This window comes from Rhinolophus sinicus, chromosome 10, assembly GCF_057876585.1.
Source record: "Rhinolophus sinicus isolate RSI-liver-muscle chromosome 10, RSI-T2T, whole genome shotgun sequence".
Classification (NCBI taxonomy): Eukaryota; Metazoa; Chordata; class Mammalia; order Chiroptera; family Rhinolophidae; genus Rhinolophus; species Rhinolophus sinicus.
This window is the reverse complement of record NC_142510.1, coordinates 14064603-14080490: the sequence shown is the minus strand read 5'-3', so window position 1 is coordinate 14080490 and position 15888 is coordinate 14064603. Positions and strand designations below refer to the sequence as shown.

General features: G+C 59.8%; 4 protein-coding genes across 6 annotated transcripts; 2 read left to right on the top strand and 2 right to left on the bottom strand.

Moving 5' to 3' along the window:
- Positions 1-6596: 6596 nt before the first annotated feature.
- CLDN9 (claudin 9) lies at positions 6597-8165 on the top strand. The gene has a single exon (XM_019719582.3). It carries the CDS (start codon positions 7069-7071, stop codon positions 7720-7722), a length of 654 nt encoding a protein of 217 aa, XP_019575141.1. The 5' UTR covers positions 6597-7068; the 3' UTR covers positions 7723-8165.
- Positions 8166-8393: 228 nt separating this feature from the next.
- Positions 8394-12024, bottom strand: CLDN6 (claudin 6). Of its 2 annotated transcripts, none has more exons than XM_019719583.3 (2): positions 11406-12024; positions 8394-9711 (listed from the first exon to the last, which is right to left on the bottom strand). In XM_019719583.3, exon 2 carries the CDS (start codon positions 9681-9683, stop codon positions 9018-9020), a length of 666 nt encoding a protein of 221 aa, XP_019575142.1. In that variant the 5' UTR covers positions 9684-9711; positions 11406-12024; the 3' UTR covers positions 8394-9017. The 2 variants fall into 2 exon arrangements, with proteins under 2 accessions (XP_019575142.1, XP_088657438.1); XM_088801312.1 differs by having other exon boundaries at positions 8394-9706.
- A 125-nt stretch (positions 12025-12149) lies between these two features.
- On the top strand, positions 12150-14217 carry TNFRSF12A (TNF receptor superfamily member 12A). The gene is made up of 4 exons (XM_019719618.3): positions 12150-12307; positions 13026-13130; positions 13359-13493; positions 13604-14217. The coding sequence occupies exons 1-4, from the start codon at positions 12214-12216 to the stop codon at positions 13657-13659; spliced, it is 390 nt and encodes a 129-aa protein (XP_019575177.1). The 5' UTR covers positions 12150-12213; the 3' UTR covers positions 13660-14217.
- Positions 14218-14456: 239 nt separating this feature from the next.
- Positions 14457-15863, bottom strand: HCFC1R1 (host cell factor C1 regulator 1). 2 transcript variants are annotated; one of them, XM_019719614.3, is made up of 4 exons: positions 15630-15863; positions 15275-15331; positions 15060-15188; positions 14457-14825 (listed from the first exon to the last, which is right to left on the bottom strand). In XM_019719614.3, the coding sequence occupies exons 1-4, from the start codon at positions 15722-15724 to the stop codon at positions 14690-14692; spliced, it is 417 nt and encodes a 138-aa protein (XP_019575173.1). In that variant the 5' UTR covers positions 15725-15863; the 3' UTR covers positions 14457-14689. The 2 variants fall into 2 exon arrangements, with proteins under 2 accessions (XP_019575173.1, XP_019575174.1); XM_019719615.3 differs by lacking the exon at positions 15275-15331.
- Positions 15864-15888: the final 25 nt, after the last annotated feature.

Genomic DNA, 15888 nt, shown 5'->3' with positions numbered 1-15888 from the left:
CAGCGCCTGGTCTCCGGACGGAGAGACACGTCCAGCGCACTGGCTCTTGATTGGCTGGAACGTGCGGCTCCGATTGGCCCGGCCGTCCGCCCTGCGGTGCGTGGCCACCGGCGGGAGGGATGAGGCCGTGGCTCGCAGCTCGCGCCGGGCCTCAGCGCGGCGACAGCGGCCAAGCTGGCTACGCAGCTCTCCCGCTCCCGCTCGCACCCGCGGCTCGCCCGCGCCCGCTCGCGGCTGGGCCGGGCCCGCGCGTCGCTGTCGCTGACCCCGCCGACCCTGCCGCACCCCCCGCTGCCGGGCCTGCCTCCCGACCTGCAACCCGGGCCGCTACCGCCGCCCTCGGCGCTTGCCCTGGCCGAGTTGCCCCCGCTACCCGCGCTCCCGCTGCGACCCGAGCCGCTGGCGCCTTGGGGCCCCATCGTCCACCTGTCGCTGCCCGAGCTACCACCTGAAGCCTATGCGCCCGCGCTTCCCGCCGGTGCTCTCGCCCTGCAGGACCTGCCGCGCCTGCCCGCGCCCGCGCCGCCGCCTGGGCACTTGCCGCTGCCGCGGCTGCCCGAGGCCGCTATCGCCGCCACGCCTGGGCCCGTGGGCGCGCGCGGCCACCCGCCCCTCGTGGCCGAGGCGCCCCCGCTGCCACTGCCGCCGTTGCCCGCCCGGCCCTCGTCCTTCAGCCTGATGGCGCCGCCCGCGCCCATCGACCCCTGGCCCCTGCCCGCTTTCCCCCCGCCTCTGCCGCCGCCGCTGCCGCCCCCGCACTTCTTCTGGTGGCCGCCCTACTGACCGCCCGGCCTCCCTGCGGGCGGGTGAGTAGGCAGCCCTCCTACTCCCTGGACACAGGACTGTGCTCCTTATCGCCTCCCCCACTGGGCAGATTCAGAAGGCTTGGGTCAGAAACCGGCCTGGGGAAGAACAAGGGGGTGTCAGGGGAGCAGCCACGTTTGGGGGACGAAGGAGCAAGTCTGAAAGTAAATTCGTGTTAAGATTAGGGTCTTTATTCCATTTTCTACTGCCCTATAGCAGGCCTCTTGCCTGGTTATTTGAGAATGCAGCTCATCCCCTGTGCTGATAAGCTGGCTGGTGATCAGGGCGGGTAGGGCTGGGGGACCCACAGCACGTGGCTTGAGGAAGTGAAAACAAAAGATGAAAATGCTTTAACTAGGGTATCCAATATGTCTCATTTTCTCTTATAAAATAAAGGGTTTGGACGCCTTCGCTAAGTCCCTCCTCTGCTTCTGTTTGTATGGCTTCTTGGAAACTCGGATCCTGCCTTCCAAGTCTTAGGTCATACTTTCAACTGAAATAGATCCAGGGGTCCGGATGGCCTGGCACCAGGAAAACAGTAGTGTTGACGGACAATCGATACTGGGCCCTGGAGCAGGGGTGTCACATGCGAGGGCTGTGAAGTCATCCCATTGGGACAGGAAAACTCATCGTTAGTCATGAGAGGAAGCCCCTGTTCTTCCATCTTTACTTGCCCTCCAACCCCACTCTGCCAGTTTCTCCCCAGCATGCCTACAACTCAGAATAAAGTTCCCTTTGTTACTCAGGTGGCTTGGGCTCAGGTAACCAGGCAGCGGTCCTATCTCAATGGGCTCTTCTATAGCAGCGCAGGAGTGGTATCAGGAAGACACCTTGACCTTGGGGGACCTCTGAGAGTCTGGGACCGACCAGCAAGAAAGGCAGTGTATGAGTTTCCTATGACTGTTGTAACAAATCACCACAAGCTGGGTGGCTTAAAACAGCAGAAATTTATTCTCTCCTAGTTCTGGAAGCCAGAAGTCCAAAATAAAGGTGTCACAAGGCTGTGCTCCCTTCCAAGGCTCTAGGGGAGAGTCCTTCCATGCCTCGCCCAGCTTCTGGTGGCTCCTGGCTACCCTTGGCTTGTGGCTGAATTACTGCAGTCTCTGCCTCCGTCTTCACATGGCCTCCTCTCCTGTGTCTGTCTCAAATCTCCACGTTTTGTTTTTTTTTCTTATGACACCTGTCATTGGATATAGAGCCCATCCTAAATTCAGAATGATCTCATCTTGAGGTGCTTAACCTGATTACACCTGCAAAGACCTTTTTTTCAAGTAAGGCCACACTCAGGGTTTCAGGGCTTAGGACCTGGACCTAGTGTTGGGGGCCACCATCCATAGTGTTGGTGGCTTTGTTACTCAGCCACCTGCGTAACAAAGGGAACTTTATTCTGAGTTGTAGGCATGCTGGGGAGAAACTGGCAGAGTGGGGTTTGAGGGCAAGTAAAGATGGGGGGAGAACAGGGGCTTCCTCTCATGACTAACCATGAGTTTAGTTGGGGGAGAGAACATATAGACAGTGTTGTCTCCCCTTTGGGGCTGGCCATTCTCTTGAGCTGTCTTGGGAGTCTCTGGGCAGGAGCCGAAGGCACTAGTACCTTGGTAACGCTCTCACTGGGCCAGAAAGAGAATAGAGTGATGGTCTTTCCCCTTTGCTGAATTATGGCCACATCCCCATTCCTGCTGGCCTGCTGCTTCCTCCACCACTTTTAGGTCCTATGCAATGGGACCCCTTTCAGCTAAGGATCAGACAATAAACAGGAAGGACAACACAATGTTTACCCTTCAAGAAGACAAAGTTGGGGGTGGGTAACTTCTGCTGGTTGAAAGCTGACAATTATGATTGATAATAAAGTTAACTGCTACCCAATCAATGGAGTCTGCCCAGGTTTACAAGTGAAACACCATTATGCTCTTAACAAAATACACTTGTCAATACCTATAGTGATCCCCAAGGTGTATGAGGGGCTGGCAGCCTGGGCACATGCCTTTGGCAACTCTGAAATAGGCAGGGCAGACTTCTCTCTCCGTTTTACAGCCAGGAGGCACCTGAGATTAGGGCAGTTGTGATTTGCCCATGGAGGTCCTGGGGTGGGGTTGACACCAGGTCTGACCCAGAGTCCAGTAAGCTGGCCCTGCGGGTGGTGAGCAAACATGGTGCTCTCAGCATCAGGGACATAGACTCAGTCTCGATGAAAGTGAGCCAGGGTGGAGGGTGGTTTCCTGTGAAATCAGATGCAGATGTGGCTGTCAGCTGGGATTCTTCTAGTTCTTTCCAGGAGTCGGGGGAAGAAGAGGATGGCTGGCTCCAGAGGCACGGGACAGAATTCAGGTGGGGCGGCCCTGGGAGGTTCAGCCCTGGGGTGGCCTCGCTACAGCCTTCAGAGAAATGCACCAGGAGACCCAGATTACCCCCCGGAAATTGGGCGGGCAGCGCTGGGCAAGGAGCCGGCTTTGAAGTCAGGGTCTAGGGTTGCATCAGGCTTGTCCTATTTTGCGCATGTACACTTGGCCACGTTCCCTTAGCTCCGAGCTTCTGTCCTTGTCTGTATACCAGGGGTTGTAAAACCGGTGAGAATTTTTTGGGACCTCAAGGTTTGGAACCAGCTTTTCTACCTATAATCTGTGGGCCTCGGGCACCTCCCCAAAGCAACAGGCGATGCTGCTCTTGGGGCGGTTGTGCACCCCCTAAGCCCACCCACCGACCCTTCCCAGCTCCACGGAGGACATGGTGACCATTTCCCCTCCTGTGTCATTGGGCCACACTTCCCAATAAAAGAGTGAGATAGATGATGGGATTGGAGTTAATCCACTTCCACTTTACCCCCATCTAAACTGAGCTCCAGTTTCTCCTGCCCACCTGAGCCTCCCGCCCCTGCGCCCTCCCAGAGAGAACAAAGACCTAGTCCAATTCTGTCACTCACTCCCTGGAGGGGCTGGCTGAGGGCGAGGCTGTCCCAGCCTGGGTTTCTCCTCAGGGTTGCACGGTGGGGACCTTACTCCTCCCTTATCTCTTCCCAGGGTGGAGGCGGTTGTGGGTGGGGACTCAAGGGGACTTGTTAAAGTGCCATTGAGATGCTAACAGTGGTGGGGGGTCCTGCCTCTCCATATCAATGGCATTCCAGCCCCATCACATTCCCTACTTGGCCCCAACTTTAACCCTTCAGTTCCCGGATCCACATGAATCCAGGTGGATCAGGGGACCTAAGAGAGGATTTGGGGCCTCCGGGCCTCTTTCTAAGGAGGGCTGAGCACTGGAAGTCCGTTCCTGCCTAGATGCCCTGGGAATCCGTCCTCTGCTTCACACTCTGCACTGGGTAGCTCCTCTGACCACCCGCTTCCAGCCTCTCCTAGTTTTCTGACAAACTTCCCCACGTTTACTCTCTAGGCACCTTACCAAAAAGAGAAGTGGGAGACAGGTGGGAGGAAGCTAAAGCCGTCCAGCCATCTTGGAAGCATGTCTGGCAGGGTTTGGTCTCTGGAGGTGGGGCGTGTCTTCATCCTCAGCACCCACCTCCCCTGTCGCTGGCCAGGCTTTGGCAGTGTGGGATGTCCCTCTGCTTGAGAGTGGAGAGGTTGAGCCAGAGAACTGAGATCTAAAAAAATCAGGGTCCTCTTAGTGCCATTTTGGGGCATGAAGCTTACCCAGTGTGCAGCCCCTCACCAGCCCTGCCACACGGTGAGGGTTTAGAGCTGCCAGTGGAACTGGTGGGCCCTTGAAGTGAGCCCTGAAAGCAGGCTGACCAGCTGTCCTGGTTTCCCCAGGACGCAGGACGCAGTGCTCATGGAATATCCTGGGCAAGTCAGGACATCAGGAAGAGTTGGTCACCTTATGTCCAAGTCAAGAGGGGGACTGTTGTTCTGGCCGTGGGGGACAGAAAAGGCCCTGGGCTGGGGCTGCCCAGGATGGGAGGCCTTGTGGGCAGGTTGGTGGGCCCCTCCAGAGACCTGAGTGGCCTGACACCTGCCCAAACCAGTGGAGCTGGATTCCTGGCGGCCCCAAAAGCCGTAGAGGGAGCTCACTGAAGGCTTGCTTCTATTTGCCCTTCTTCTCAGCCACCTCCTCCCCCCATGAAATCTGAGGCCTGGTTGGTGGGGACGTGGAGGAGCTGGACAAACATGACCCCAAGATTCCGGTGCCCATCACAGCCCCGTCATCAGCACCCTGCCCTCAGGTATCAAGGGGCCACCAGGTCTGCCCTGGACAGCACCGCCCTGTGGCCCTATGGGGAGGCACCAGGCGTGGAGGAAGCCCCAAGCACTGGAGCTCATCTTGCAGATGCCCTAATTGCCTTTGGCCTCAGTCTCCCCATTCTAGGGGGAGCGTTTCTCAAGCTTTGTGAGTCACCCTCCCCTTTGCAAATCTGGTGAAAGTATAAACCTCTCTTACAAAAATTCCTAAAACCCATTCCCAAAGCAATGCACCCAAGTGAAGTTAGAATAATTTATAAATAAAGCCCCACTGAGCAGGTGAGGAAGCACCTAGTGCCCTCCCCTCCCCCAGGATAGTAGATTGGTTTAGTGACCAGGTGTGTAGGGGAGAGTCCTCCCAACCCTCCTGGGCACCTGTCCCGGGGCACCTCCTCCCAGGGCAGCCAGGTCTCTGGTCTCCTTCAGGAGGAGGAGTGGAGGTGAGAGGCTGTCCCAGGTGAGAGCCCAACACTGCCTTTGAGAATTCTCCCATCCACCCTGGAAAGAGGAAATTTCATCAGCACCTCCCTCCATTTTCACACAACAATCCTCAGTTCTTAGAACTCAGGGAAGAACTTGAGGGAATTCGTGACCCCTCCCCAAAAATGAGGGGCTCATATTTGTGGGTTCCCGGGATTTCTCAGAGGGTCTTCAACCCAGGGTGGGTAAGGATCATGACCTTCCATGACCTGTCCCAGGTGGGAAGCAGCATTTGAGCCAGGGTCTGTGTGACTCCCAGGCTGCCCCCCACGAGGGGAGTCACAGGGCTCCAAGGGGTCTTTCCTGAGGACTGAGGCAGAGCTCAGTGTCTCGTCCTGGTCCCAAGTGGTCACTCACTCCCCATGGACAAGAGTGGGGTCCTGGGCTTCACCCCCACCCAGGGCTCCTGCCCCTGCTACGCTTCTCCTTTCACCCCAGGCCCTGAGGGCCCCTCTCCCACCTCCACAACAGGCTCTTTATTCCCTGGCCTCTAGAGACCTTCAGCAGCTCTGCTCAGTCCCCAGTTTCAGAGAGGGCACACCTGAGCTGAGGTAGAAGTGAGGGGGTGGTTTTCTAGGCCGTTGCCTGGACGATGCCACCTGAGCTAGGCTCCAGGCACCTGTCGCCGGGGAAACGGTGCGGGCGGGGTCCCTCCCTCGGGAGCTGCCAGGGCCACTGGGCTGACTGGAGACAGATCGGATTCCAGAGAGTCCCAGCGGGCGGGGTACAGGCGGGGGTGCACGATACTGGGGAAACTGGGGTGAATTTGTATCATGAAATGAACCGGGGGCGGTGGAGAGCAAGGACACCAGGGGAGGGGTGGCTGGGGGAGGAAGCGGAGGTTCAGGAAGGCAGGCTGAGGCCCCCAAACCTTCCATCTGTGTGCCCTGAGACAATTACATTTTGCCCCCCTCATCCCTCCCCAGATGATTCTCAGTCTCCTCATTCCTTTGTTCCTGGGTTCTCCAGGCATGGATGTTCTTTCCTCCCCAGTCCCTTCCTGGTCGTGGTATCTCCCCATTGACCCTGAGCCCCCCCCCCCCCAGCCCCGCCTCCTCCCCATAGTGCTGGCTTCCCCAGTCTCGGCCTCATTGCTCCTCCCCTGCCTCGGCCTTAAAAACCCCCGCCTGCAACTAGGAACCAGCAGTCCTCAGGTGGCATCCGGCAAGGGTGTACTGCTCCGGGTGAACCTGTGCCAGCTAGAGGTGCCGAGGCTCTCCCCAGCCTGAAGGTGGGTTGGTGGAAGGAGGGTCCCGTGCAGTTGGTGAGACAGACAGTGGCCAGGACGTGACTGCAGAGTGGCAGGAGCAGAAACCACCGGGCAACTGATGGGACACGGCCCCTGGAGAAGACACTAGCGGCTCAGTGGAACAGGACTGTGAGATTGATTTGTGTTTCTTGGGGGCCGGACACACCTGTGAGGGGCACAGAGAGAGGAGGTGCCCTGCAAGAGGCCCACCGATGTGAGGACTGGCCTGGCCTGAGGACACTGACTGCCCCTTCCTGGTGGGCACCAAGATCCCTGCCGAGCAGTGCATCTGACGGACTCCTTCGTTCACCAAGCGCTGAGGGTTGAGAAGACCTTAAGAGAGAGCAGATGGCTTCAGCTGGCCTAGAACTCTTGGGCATGACCCTGGCCGTGCTGGGCTGGCTGGGGACCCTGGTGTCCTGCGCCCTGCCCCTGTGGAAGGTGACCGCCTTCATCGGCAACAGCATTGTGGTGGCCCAGGTGGTGTGGGAGGGGCTCTGGATGTCCTGTGTGGTGCAGAGCACAGGCCAGATGCAGTGTAAGGTGTACGACTCAATGCTGGCGCTGCCCCAGGACCTGCAGGCTGCCCGTGCCCTGTGCGTCATCGCCCTCCTGCTAGCCCTGCTTGGCCTCCTGGTGGCCATCACGGGTGCCCAGTGCACCACCTGCGTGGAGGACGAAGGCGCCAAAGCCCGTATTGTGCTCACAGCGGGGGTCATCCTCCTCCTCTCTGGCATCCTGGTTCTCATCCCTGTCTGCTGGACTGCGCACGCCATCATCCAGGACTTCTACAACCCCCTGGTGGCCGAGGCCCTCAAGCGGGAGCTGGGGGCCTCCCTCTACCTGGGCTGGGCGGCAGCGGCCCTGCTCATGCTGGGTGGGGGCCTCCTATGCTGCACGTGCCCCCCACCCCAGATCGAAAGGCCTCGTGGACCCAGGCTGGGCTACTCCATCCCCTCCCGCTCGGGGACTTCCGGAATGGACAAGAGGGACTATGTGTGAGGTGGAGGGTGTCCCCGGAAGCCTGCTGCTCAGAGCCTTGACCTTGTACTGGATGCCCTCTAACCCCTACCTTCTACCGTCAACCCCTCCCCCAGGTGGAACCCACTTTCCAGGAGCTCCAGCCAGGCCCAGCTGCTGGGCTAGTATCAGATGGCCTGGCTGAGCCCATACCCTCCTCAATGGGGTTTCCCACCTCCTGGTCTGCCCCTGCCTTTCCCGGCCAGTTGCTTTCTTCTGCTGCCCAGGACTCCCCTTCCTCCGAGGCCTCCCCTGCACCTGGAATCTGGGCCTCACCCAAAGGGCAATAGCTCCTTGGCTTAAAACAAGGAGAGGGTCATACTCTGCCTGCCCTGGAGTTGGTCCCCTCCAGTCTGGCCACTACTACATCCAGAGGCCCAGCTTAGCCCCCGTGCCCCATCCCTGGAATAAATACAGAATTTGTACCTCCGGCTACTTTGATCTGTGATTGGGCTGTCAGGCCAAGGCCTGCTCCAGGTTCTGCCTTGTGGGTAACCTCACTCAGGCCATGCAAGGCAGGGCGGGCAGCAAAGGAGGTGAGCTGCTGGTGTTCACCTCCTCACACCAGGCTGGAACTCAGCAGCCCCCACAGCAACACCAATGGCAAGTAACAAAACATACTTTATTTAGTAAAAACTGGTGATTGTGGGAGGAGCATGGCAGAAGTGTGCAGGGGCTGGAGGTGAGAGGGTCAGGGGTCTATAGCATGGCTAGGATGTGACTGAGGATAGAAGAGCCAGAGGTCAAAAGCCTTGGAGGCAGGCGGTTCTTTGGTAACTTATCACCGGCTCTTCTTGAGGCTATTTGAGACTCAAAAACCCTGGTTCCAGAGGCTTGACCAGCAAGGTGGGGCTTGTCCCTGCAAGCCCAGGGAGGCCCTATCCCGACATCAGCAGAACTCTTGGGGACAGACTGTCAAAGCATCTTGTCACAGAAACACCTGGCCAGCAAGTGGCTTTTACCCTGGGGCCACAGCTCCAGGCTGGCCTCCAAGATGGGAATGTCCAGGGTGGAGAAAGATCCAGAAGCTCTGAAGTGTTGCCTCCTTGGTTTCATCATCCAAAGGTGAGCCAGCAGCAGAGCCCAGGTGGGAAACTGAGTTTCTTCTTGGTTCGATTGTGATCAAATGAATTAAAAAAAGAAAAAAAGAAAACAAAACCCCAAAATATAAAGCAAAAATAAGATAAAAGCAACCCTGAAGCTATCATGCAACCTCGCTGACTCCAGCTCAGGGGGTCGGCTCCACTGTCAAGGGAGCCCCCATTCTCCTACCCACATCACACGTAATTCTTGGCGGGGTATTCGGAGGGCCCCTGAGAGTTGGCACGTGGGGCATTTGCTGAGTATCGGGCCAGGTAATGGCTGGAGCTCCGGGACCCCCCAGAGGGGCAGGTGCAGCACAGCAGCCCCCCACCTAGCAACAAAAGGCCGGAGGCCGCCCAGCCCAGGTAGAGGGAGGCCCCCAGCTCTCGCTTTTGGGCCTCGGCCACCAGGGGGTTGTAGAAGTCCTGGATGATGGCCTGGGCAGTCCAGCAGATGGGGATCAGGGTCAGGACCCCCGAGGTGACAAAGATGATCCCAGAGGTGAGCACAAGACGGGCCTTGGAGTCCCTGTCCTCCACGCAGGTGGTGCACTTGGCCCCGCCGAGGTAGATCAGCAGGCCCACCAGGGCGACGAGGAGGGCGATGACGCACAGGGCACGGGCAGCCTGCAGGTCCTGGGGCAGCGCCAGCATTGAGTCGTACACCTTACACTGCATCTGGCCTGTGCTCTGCACCACGCAGGACATCCAGAGCCCCTCCCACACCACCTGGGCCACCACAATGCTGTTGCCGATGAAGGCGGTCACCTTCCACAGGGGCAGGGCGCAGGACACCAGGGCATTCACCCAGCCAAGCAATGTCAGGACGACCCCCAGGATTTGCAGACCAGCAGAGGCCATGGCGAGGTGGAGGATGTGAGGAGCTGCACTGGGTGACAGAACAGAGTAATGTTAAGACCATCTGGCCCAGACCCCTTGTTCCCAGTGAGTGCTAACCCCCATGCCATGTGCCATGGTCACAGAGAACACAGGACACCAAGAGAGAAAGCCCTGGGAGTTGGGATACCATGTCCTGTAACATGGGCAGGGTATGCTCTCTCAGCCTCATTTTCTTATGGGCAAAATAGGCATTTGATGCTTTAGCATTTCTCTCTTTTTCCCTGGTTCTGTGGCATTGGCTTACAATAGTGAATAAGTAATCACCTGGTTCTGGTTGTTTTGAGTGCTAACGAAAGATAATATAAATCCTATACAAGTGCTAGTCCCTGGCCTCAACCACTTTCGATACATTTTTTCAAACAACAAAGTGGCAAAAAGGGGATGGAGGGACACAGCAAAGTTTACAGGTGTTTTCCACAGGGCGCATAGATGGGAGGCTAGAGTCATGAGTTTCAGGCTCAAAACTTGTCAGTTTCAACACCAAAATTAGAGCGCCAAGCTTCTTCCCATCACCCAACAAGAGTGTCCAAACTCCTCCCCACAACACTGTTCTGACCCTAGGCAGGTGATGGACTACCAGTTTGATCTTAAACATCTTGAGTCCTGGGTGGCCCACCAGTCCCCACCTGACCCTTGCCCAGCCCAATCCCAGCCAATCGCTGTGCGGTTGGGGGGGGGGAGGAAGACGGGGGGGGGGGGGGGGGACCCTCCCACTCAAATGCACTTCCTTCCCCAAGGCTACTAGTTGCCTCCCTGGGTCTTGCAATGCTCCCCTCTTCTAGGGCCAAGAGAACATACTCCAAGGTTGGGGACATTTTGTGTGTGTGTATCCTTGCCCAAAATGCCATCCTCTCAAGACACCAAGTCCCTAAAAGAGCTAAAGTCCTTGGTGTCTATCCAGTGCACCAGCTCCTCTGGCAGACCTCCCCCCACTTGTCCCCCCTTACATCCCACTTAGTGTTGGAGTCTCCACGGGGGTCAGTTCTATTTAGGGTCCTGTTATGTCTCTCCATTGCCCAAAGGTCCCGCGCACCACTTGGACCTAAGCCTAGCACCAGCCCAGATGTGTGAACAGAAGAGCTCGGGGGAGATCGGGCGGGGCCTGCCAGCCCTCGCGGGTCCCACTCTCCTTTCCACCCTCCAGCTGTCTGGCCAGGTAAGGGCACCGACCACGCCGGCCCAGGCACCCGGCGCCTCTCAGCTGCCCTCGACCCCGTTCCCTTTCCACTTATGGGCTCGGCTCCGTTCGAGGGCGCCCCTTGTTGCTCTCGATCCCTACTTCCCTTCGGAGTCCGGCCCGAAGGTGGATGCCCTCAGCCGCCCCCCGCCCGAGCCGGGAGGCGCGAGCCCAGGATAGTTTAATGGCGGCGCCCGCCAAGGGTCCGCTCCAGCAGGTGAGGGGGAGGGGCACCCGCCCCAGAGAGCAGCGCCGGTGGGGGAGGGGAGCCCAGGTTTCGGTGCCTTTGTCCCAGGGGAGGGAAGGAGGAGCATTTAACTCTTCTCGAGTCGCAGGACTCGATCTGCTCGTCGGCTTCCGTGCAGCCCCGCGCCCGGGGGTTCGTCGGCCGGGTGGCCGTAGCCAGATCAGCCCAAGTTCTCCAGCAGGCCACACCCCCAGCACCCCGCTCCTGGAGGCACCCATCACCTCCCTTACCCCGACACGCACACTGGCCCCAGGCTCACCTGAGAAGGAAGGAGACTGCGGAGATTCCTAAGAGACGGCGGAGTGCGGGGATGGGGCGGAGGCAGGGTCTTAAAGAGGCAGTGACGTCACTGGACCACCGCCCCGGGGAGGGGCAGAGACCCCAGTCCCGACCGCCGCGGGAGCGCGAATCCCAACTTTGTCAGTCGGGGGCGCTCGAGATTGGGGCTGCAGGGTCTGCAGCTGGCCCAGGTGCGGCGACATCAGTGGCTGGCGTCGGGGCCCGCAGGTCTAGGCGCAGGGCGTGGAGCTTGGGTCTCCGCTCCGCCACTTGCTAGTCCCAGTGCTGTGACCTCGGGAATTAACCTAACCTTCCCGAGCCTCAGTTTCATACTCTACAAAATGGAGACAACCAGCCCGCATTTTACTAGGTAACTATGTCCTAAGGTAGAAATTAAACATCATTTTTGTTACGTTTATTATTATTATACCCCGGGGCTCTTAAGAGAGCGGCAGTTATGTCCTCAATGGGTCAGTGGGTGGTTTCGTGTCTGATCCACCCACACACACACTCACGCAGACATACACACACCTCCCGGACCTGAGCACCGAGAGGGCAGCCAGGTCTGCGTCCTTGCCGGGTCCTAGATGATCGCGCACAAGGACGGTGTTTGCAGAGCGAACGATTGAACTTAGCGGGCCAGGCGGGGCGGGACGTCCAGGGGCGGGCCGCTGGGCGGGCCCAGACGAGGGGTCTGCCCCGGAAGGCGGGGGCGGGGGCGGGGCTGGTGCTGTAAGTCTCCGGGGCCAGCGGCGGTAGCAGAAGGCAGCGCCCGCGGGACGCGAACGATGGCTCCTGGCCTCCAGCGCCCGTTGCTGCGGCTCCTGGTGCTGTGGCTCGGGCTGGCGCTGCTGTGCGCTGCGGCGGGGGAGCGGGTGCCAGGTACGCCGGGCGACGAGCAGGGACTGGGTAGGAGGGCGTGGGGGCCGGGGAACCCTCGGCCGGGGATCGGGGAGTCGGCTTGGGGGCTTAGCGGAGCAGGCAGAACTAGGGGGACATGGGATCCGGGGTCAGGTCTCCAGACAACGCGCTCCCTGGTTGGGGGAAGTCCCATCTCGCTCCGAGCTTCATCCCGTCAGGGCTTCAGTTTCCCGCCTGTCCAACTCGGGGAACCTCTGTCTTTAAAGTCTGGACTCGGAAGTGGAGAAAGTTTGAGGGCGGGATGTCTCGTCCGGTGAGGTGACATGCCCCGAGCCTGGTCAATACCGGGTGTGCCCAGCCCCAGTGACCGGAGAGTCGGGAGGGGGTGTCGAGAGGCACGGGGGTCTGTGCCCCCATCACATGTGGGGTGCCCCCTTCCATCCGGTGACTTCAGTGCCCAGCTATGCGGGGGGAGGGACTGGGGTCGGGCCCGATGCCCAGGAATGAGTCACCCGCCGGCGGCGGGCGGGTTTGTGGGGACCTGACCTCCCGCGCTACGCCCCCCCTTCTCCCCCCACTCCCCGCGCAGCCGTGTCCCGGTCGGGCCGTGCGGTCACCTGTGAGGAATGCGGGAGGAGGGCGCCGGTGACTCACGTTATTCGAGCCTGCCGACCCTGACCTCAGCCCCCAGAATAGTCATGCCCCGCCCCCAGCCTCTGACCCGTGGCCCCCTCCTCAGGCACCACCCCCTGCTCTCGCGGCAGCTCCTGGAGTGCAGACCTCGACAAGTGCATGGACTGCGCGTCGTGCCCGACGCGACCGCACAGCGACTTCTGCCTGGGCTGTGAGTGGGGGGCGGGGCCAGAGGCGAGAGGACCCCAGACTGGGGGAGAGAGTTGCTGGGGTAGAGGGGCGTAGGGGACTTCAGATTTGGGGAATTAATGTGGAGGGGGGCGGGAGTGGGGGCCTCCAATCTGGGTAGAGGTCTTGGTAGGGGGGACTCGTGGCTCAGATCTAGGGAGTGGGGCTGGTTCAGAGAGGAGCGAGGTCTGAATTCGAGTCCTACCCCCAGGCGCTGCGGCCCCTCCAGCCACCTTCCAGCTATTGTGGCCCATCTTGGGGGGAGCCCTGAGCCTGGCCCTTGTGCTGGGGCTGCTTTCTGGCTTCTTGGTCTGGAGACGGTGCCGCAGGAGAGAGAAGTTTACCAGTAAGTGTGCCCTGGCTCTCCTGCCTGCCTGCCAGCGCCCCCACCCCCCCCCACCCCATCAGTCCCCACCGTCCTCCCTGTTCTTGACGACCCCTCTTCTTATCTTGCAGCCCCCATAGAAGAGACCGGCGGGGAGGGCTGTCCTGGTGTGGCTCTGATCCAGTAACAATGAGCATCCCCTGCCAGCAGCCGGCCGCGCCCACTCATCATTCATTCATTCATTCTGGAGCCAGACCCTGCCTCCCAGACACAGCCCTGAGCCAGGCTGCTCCAACCACAGGGGTGGGCAGGGATGAGGGACGGGTGAATCACTTCTGAGGCCTGGACCCAGGCTTCAGAGGAGCCTTCATTCAAGGTGTCTGACTGCCCTGCCTCTGGCTCCAGGACAGAAAATGAGACCTAGGCTGGCTCACACCAGACAGCTGACACTAAGGAACTGCAACATTTGCACAAGGGTCCCCCCTCCCATGGCCTGGCAGCCAGTCTGACCTGACAGACAGACACAACACCAGGCCCTACCCACTCAGATGAACTGAAATTCCAGCACTGGGGTCTCAGCCTGGGGGGTTAGGGACCTGTTCCTAACACTAGGGGGCTGGCCCTCTAGGGGGGCTGGCCCTACGACACTGCCCCCCCCCAACCCTCAAAGGGGGGGAGATATTTATTTTGGGGAGAAAGGTTGGAGGGGGGAGAATTTATTAATAAAAGAATCTTTAACTTTAAATGGTTCGAAGAGTGGCATGATCCCCAGCCTGACTTCCCAGAGCTGGAGGGAGGAGTGAGTCAGCCGCGGGGGCGGGGGCGAGGCTCTGACTCACACATTCTCAATGTCTGATCCTCTTGCCAGGACCTGGCTAGGCCCTGACCGTTTTCCAGGGAAGATCTTGAGAGAAACCCCACTATCCAGTGCCCCAGCTCTGCCCCCTCTTCCCAAAGGCCCTAGGTTCCAGACTAAAGACTTCCTCTGCTCAGCAATCTTTATTCAGTTCTTGGGGGGGGGGGGCATGCCTCCATTCCCATGCTGCTGTCCCTCCCACCCCAGGGTTCTATTAGGCTCAGTGTCCTCTTTTGGGGGAAGGTTCTGGTGCCCCGAGGCCTGGTCTGGTGGAAAAGCAGGGCAGCTGGTCCCTTCATGGGGGTGTTGGTCTCCCCTACTGGAGAGAAGGAGGGTGGGCAGGGGTACTGCCTGCCAGAACTCAGAGCTCCATTACATCCCCAGCTGGGGTTGCAGGGTAGTGGGGGGCAGGGGTGTCCCCCAGCCTCAGCATCCGGAGAGCCTCAGGGATCAGGTTCCCAGGGTATCGCCAGAGAAGGAGCTCAGAGCAAGGGCTCCTGGAAAAGGAAATGACAGGGCACAGGGTTGAGGCTGGCCTGGCAGAGCCACCCACCACCAGGTTCAGGTCCCCAGGGGCTACTGGGCTGCAGGCACCTTCTAAGGAGCCAAGATGAGAACAGAGGTTGGCTAGAAACTAAAAATAGCAGGATGAGGCAGGGCCTGGAGGTTGGCTCCCAGATAGGGCGTGATTCTCCAGAGGGCCTAGCGGGTAGATAGTGAATGGTGCCTACCTGAGTGGGGGAAGAGCTGGGGGGAAAACCACAGGGGGGCTGCAGTAAGGGTGGTCATTATGCAGGCTGAGTCGAGAGAAGTGAGTGGCCATGTTCTCCTCAGACAGGAACTGCTTGCGCAGGGGCTCCCTAGGGAGAGAACGGGAGGCAGGCAGGCTGATGGAGACCTGAGGTGACAGGTCTTGCTGGGAGTCCCTCCCTGCCCCTAAACTCACTGCTCCTTCTCCAGGCGCCGTTTGGTGCTCATGGGCACAGCTCCTCGGAGAGGGGAGCTGGGAAGAAAAAAGAACCAGGTGCACCCCACCCTCTTGACCCCATCCTTAAGATCTGCCGGCCTGAGCCTGCAACGTCAGCCAGGAACCCCCTCCCAATCCCTCTCAGCTGACACTTAAATCACCCCCACTCTCCCAGGCCATTCAGCAGCTTGCCTCGTTAGTCTCCAAACTCGTCTCAGCTCATGCCCAAACTCTGCTGATTCGCCCCACCGCGTCATTCTGCAGACCAGCCCTGAGCCCCCAGCCAAAGCTCCAGCGCCCCTGGGCCGGGCCCACCCAGGGCCCACACACACACCTCGCGTCCAGGCCTCGAGGCGCCCCCGAGGCGACCCGCGGGTCACGCTGGGCCCGACCTGGGGGGCCTCGCTCCAGAGGCTGCTGAAGGATCATTGGGGTTCGGGGTCCTGCGGGCAGAGGGGTGGGATCCGGGCGACAGGCGGAGCCTCCGAGGGCGTGGCCCAACGCGAGGGGCGTGGCTTTAGGCGCGCGCAGCAGCGAGATTCACGCAGGCGCGAAAGACGGGCGGCGAGCGGCTGGAAGGCGGGCCCATTCGC

Coding starts and splice junctions, on each gene's coding strand:
- HCFC1R1 (XM_019719614.3), bottom strand. CDS start 15,724: ATGATCCTTCAGCAGCCTCTGGAGCGAGGCCCCCCAGGTCGGGCCCAG. Junction 15,189..15,274: donor CGGCGCCTGGAGAAGGAGCA/GTGAGTTTAGGG, acceptor TTCTCTCCCTAG/GGAGCCCCTGCGCAAGCAGT. Junction 14,826..15,059: donor CCAGCTCTTCCCCCACTCAG/GTAGGCACCATT, acceptor TTCCTTTTCCAG/GAGCCCTTGCTCTGAGCTCC.
- CLDN6 (XM_019719583.3), bottom strand. CDS start 9,683: ATGGCCTCTGCTGGTCTGCAAATCCTGGGGGTCGTCCTGACATTGCTT.
- TNFRSF12A (XM_019719618.3), top strand. CDS start 12,214: ATGGCTCCTGGCCTCCAGCGCCCGTTGCTGCGGCTCCTGGTGCTGTGG. Junction 13,131..13,358: donor CAGCGACTTCTGCCTGGGCT/GTGAGTGGGGGG, acceptor TCCTACCCCCAG/GCGCTGCGGCCCCTCCAGCC. Junction 13,494..13,603: donor CAGGAGAGAGAAGTTTACCA/GTAAGTGTGCCC, acceptor CTTATCTTGCAG/CCCCCATAGAAGAGACCGGC.
- CLDN9 (XM_019719582.3), top strand. CDS start 7,069: ATGGCTTCAGCTGGCCTAGAACTCTTGGGCATGACCCTGGCCGTGCTG.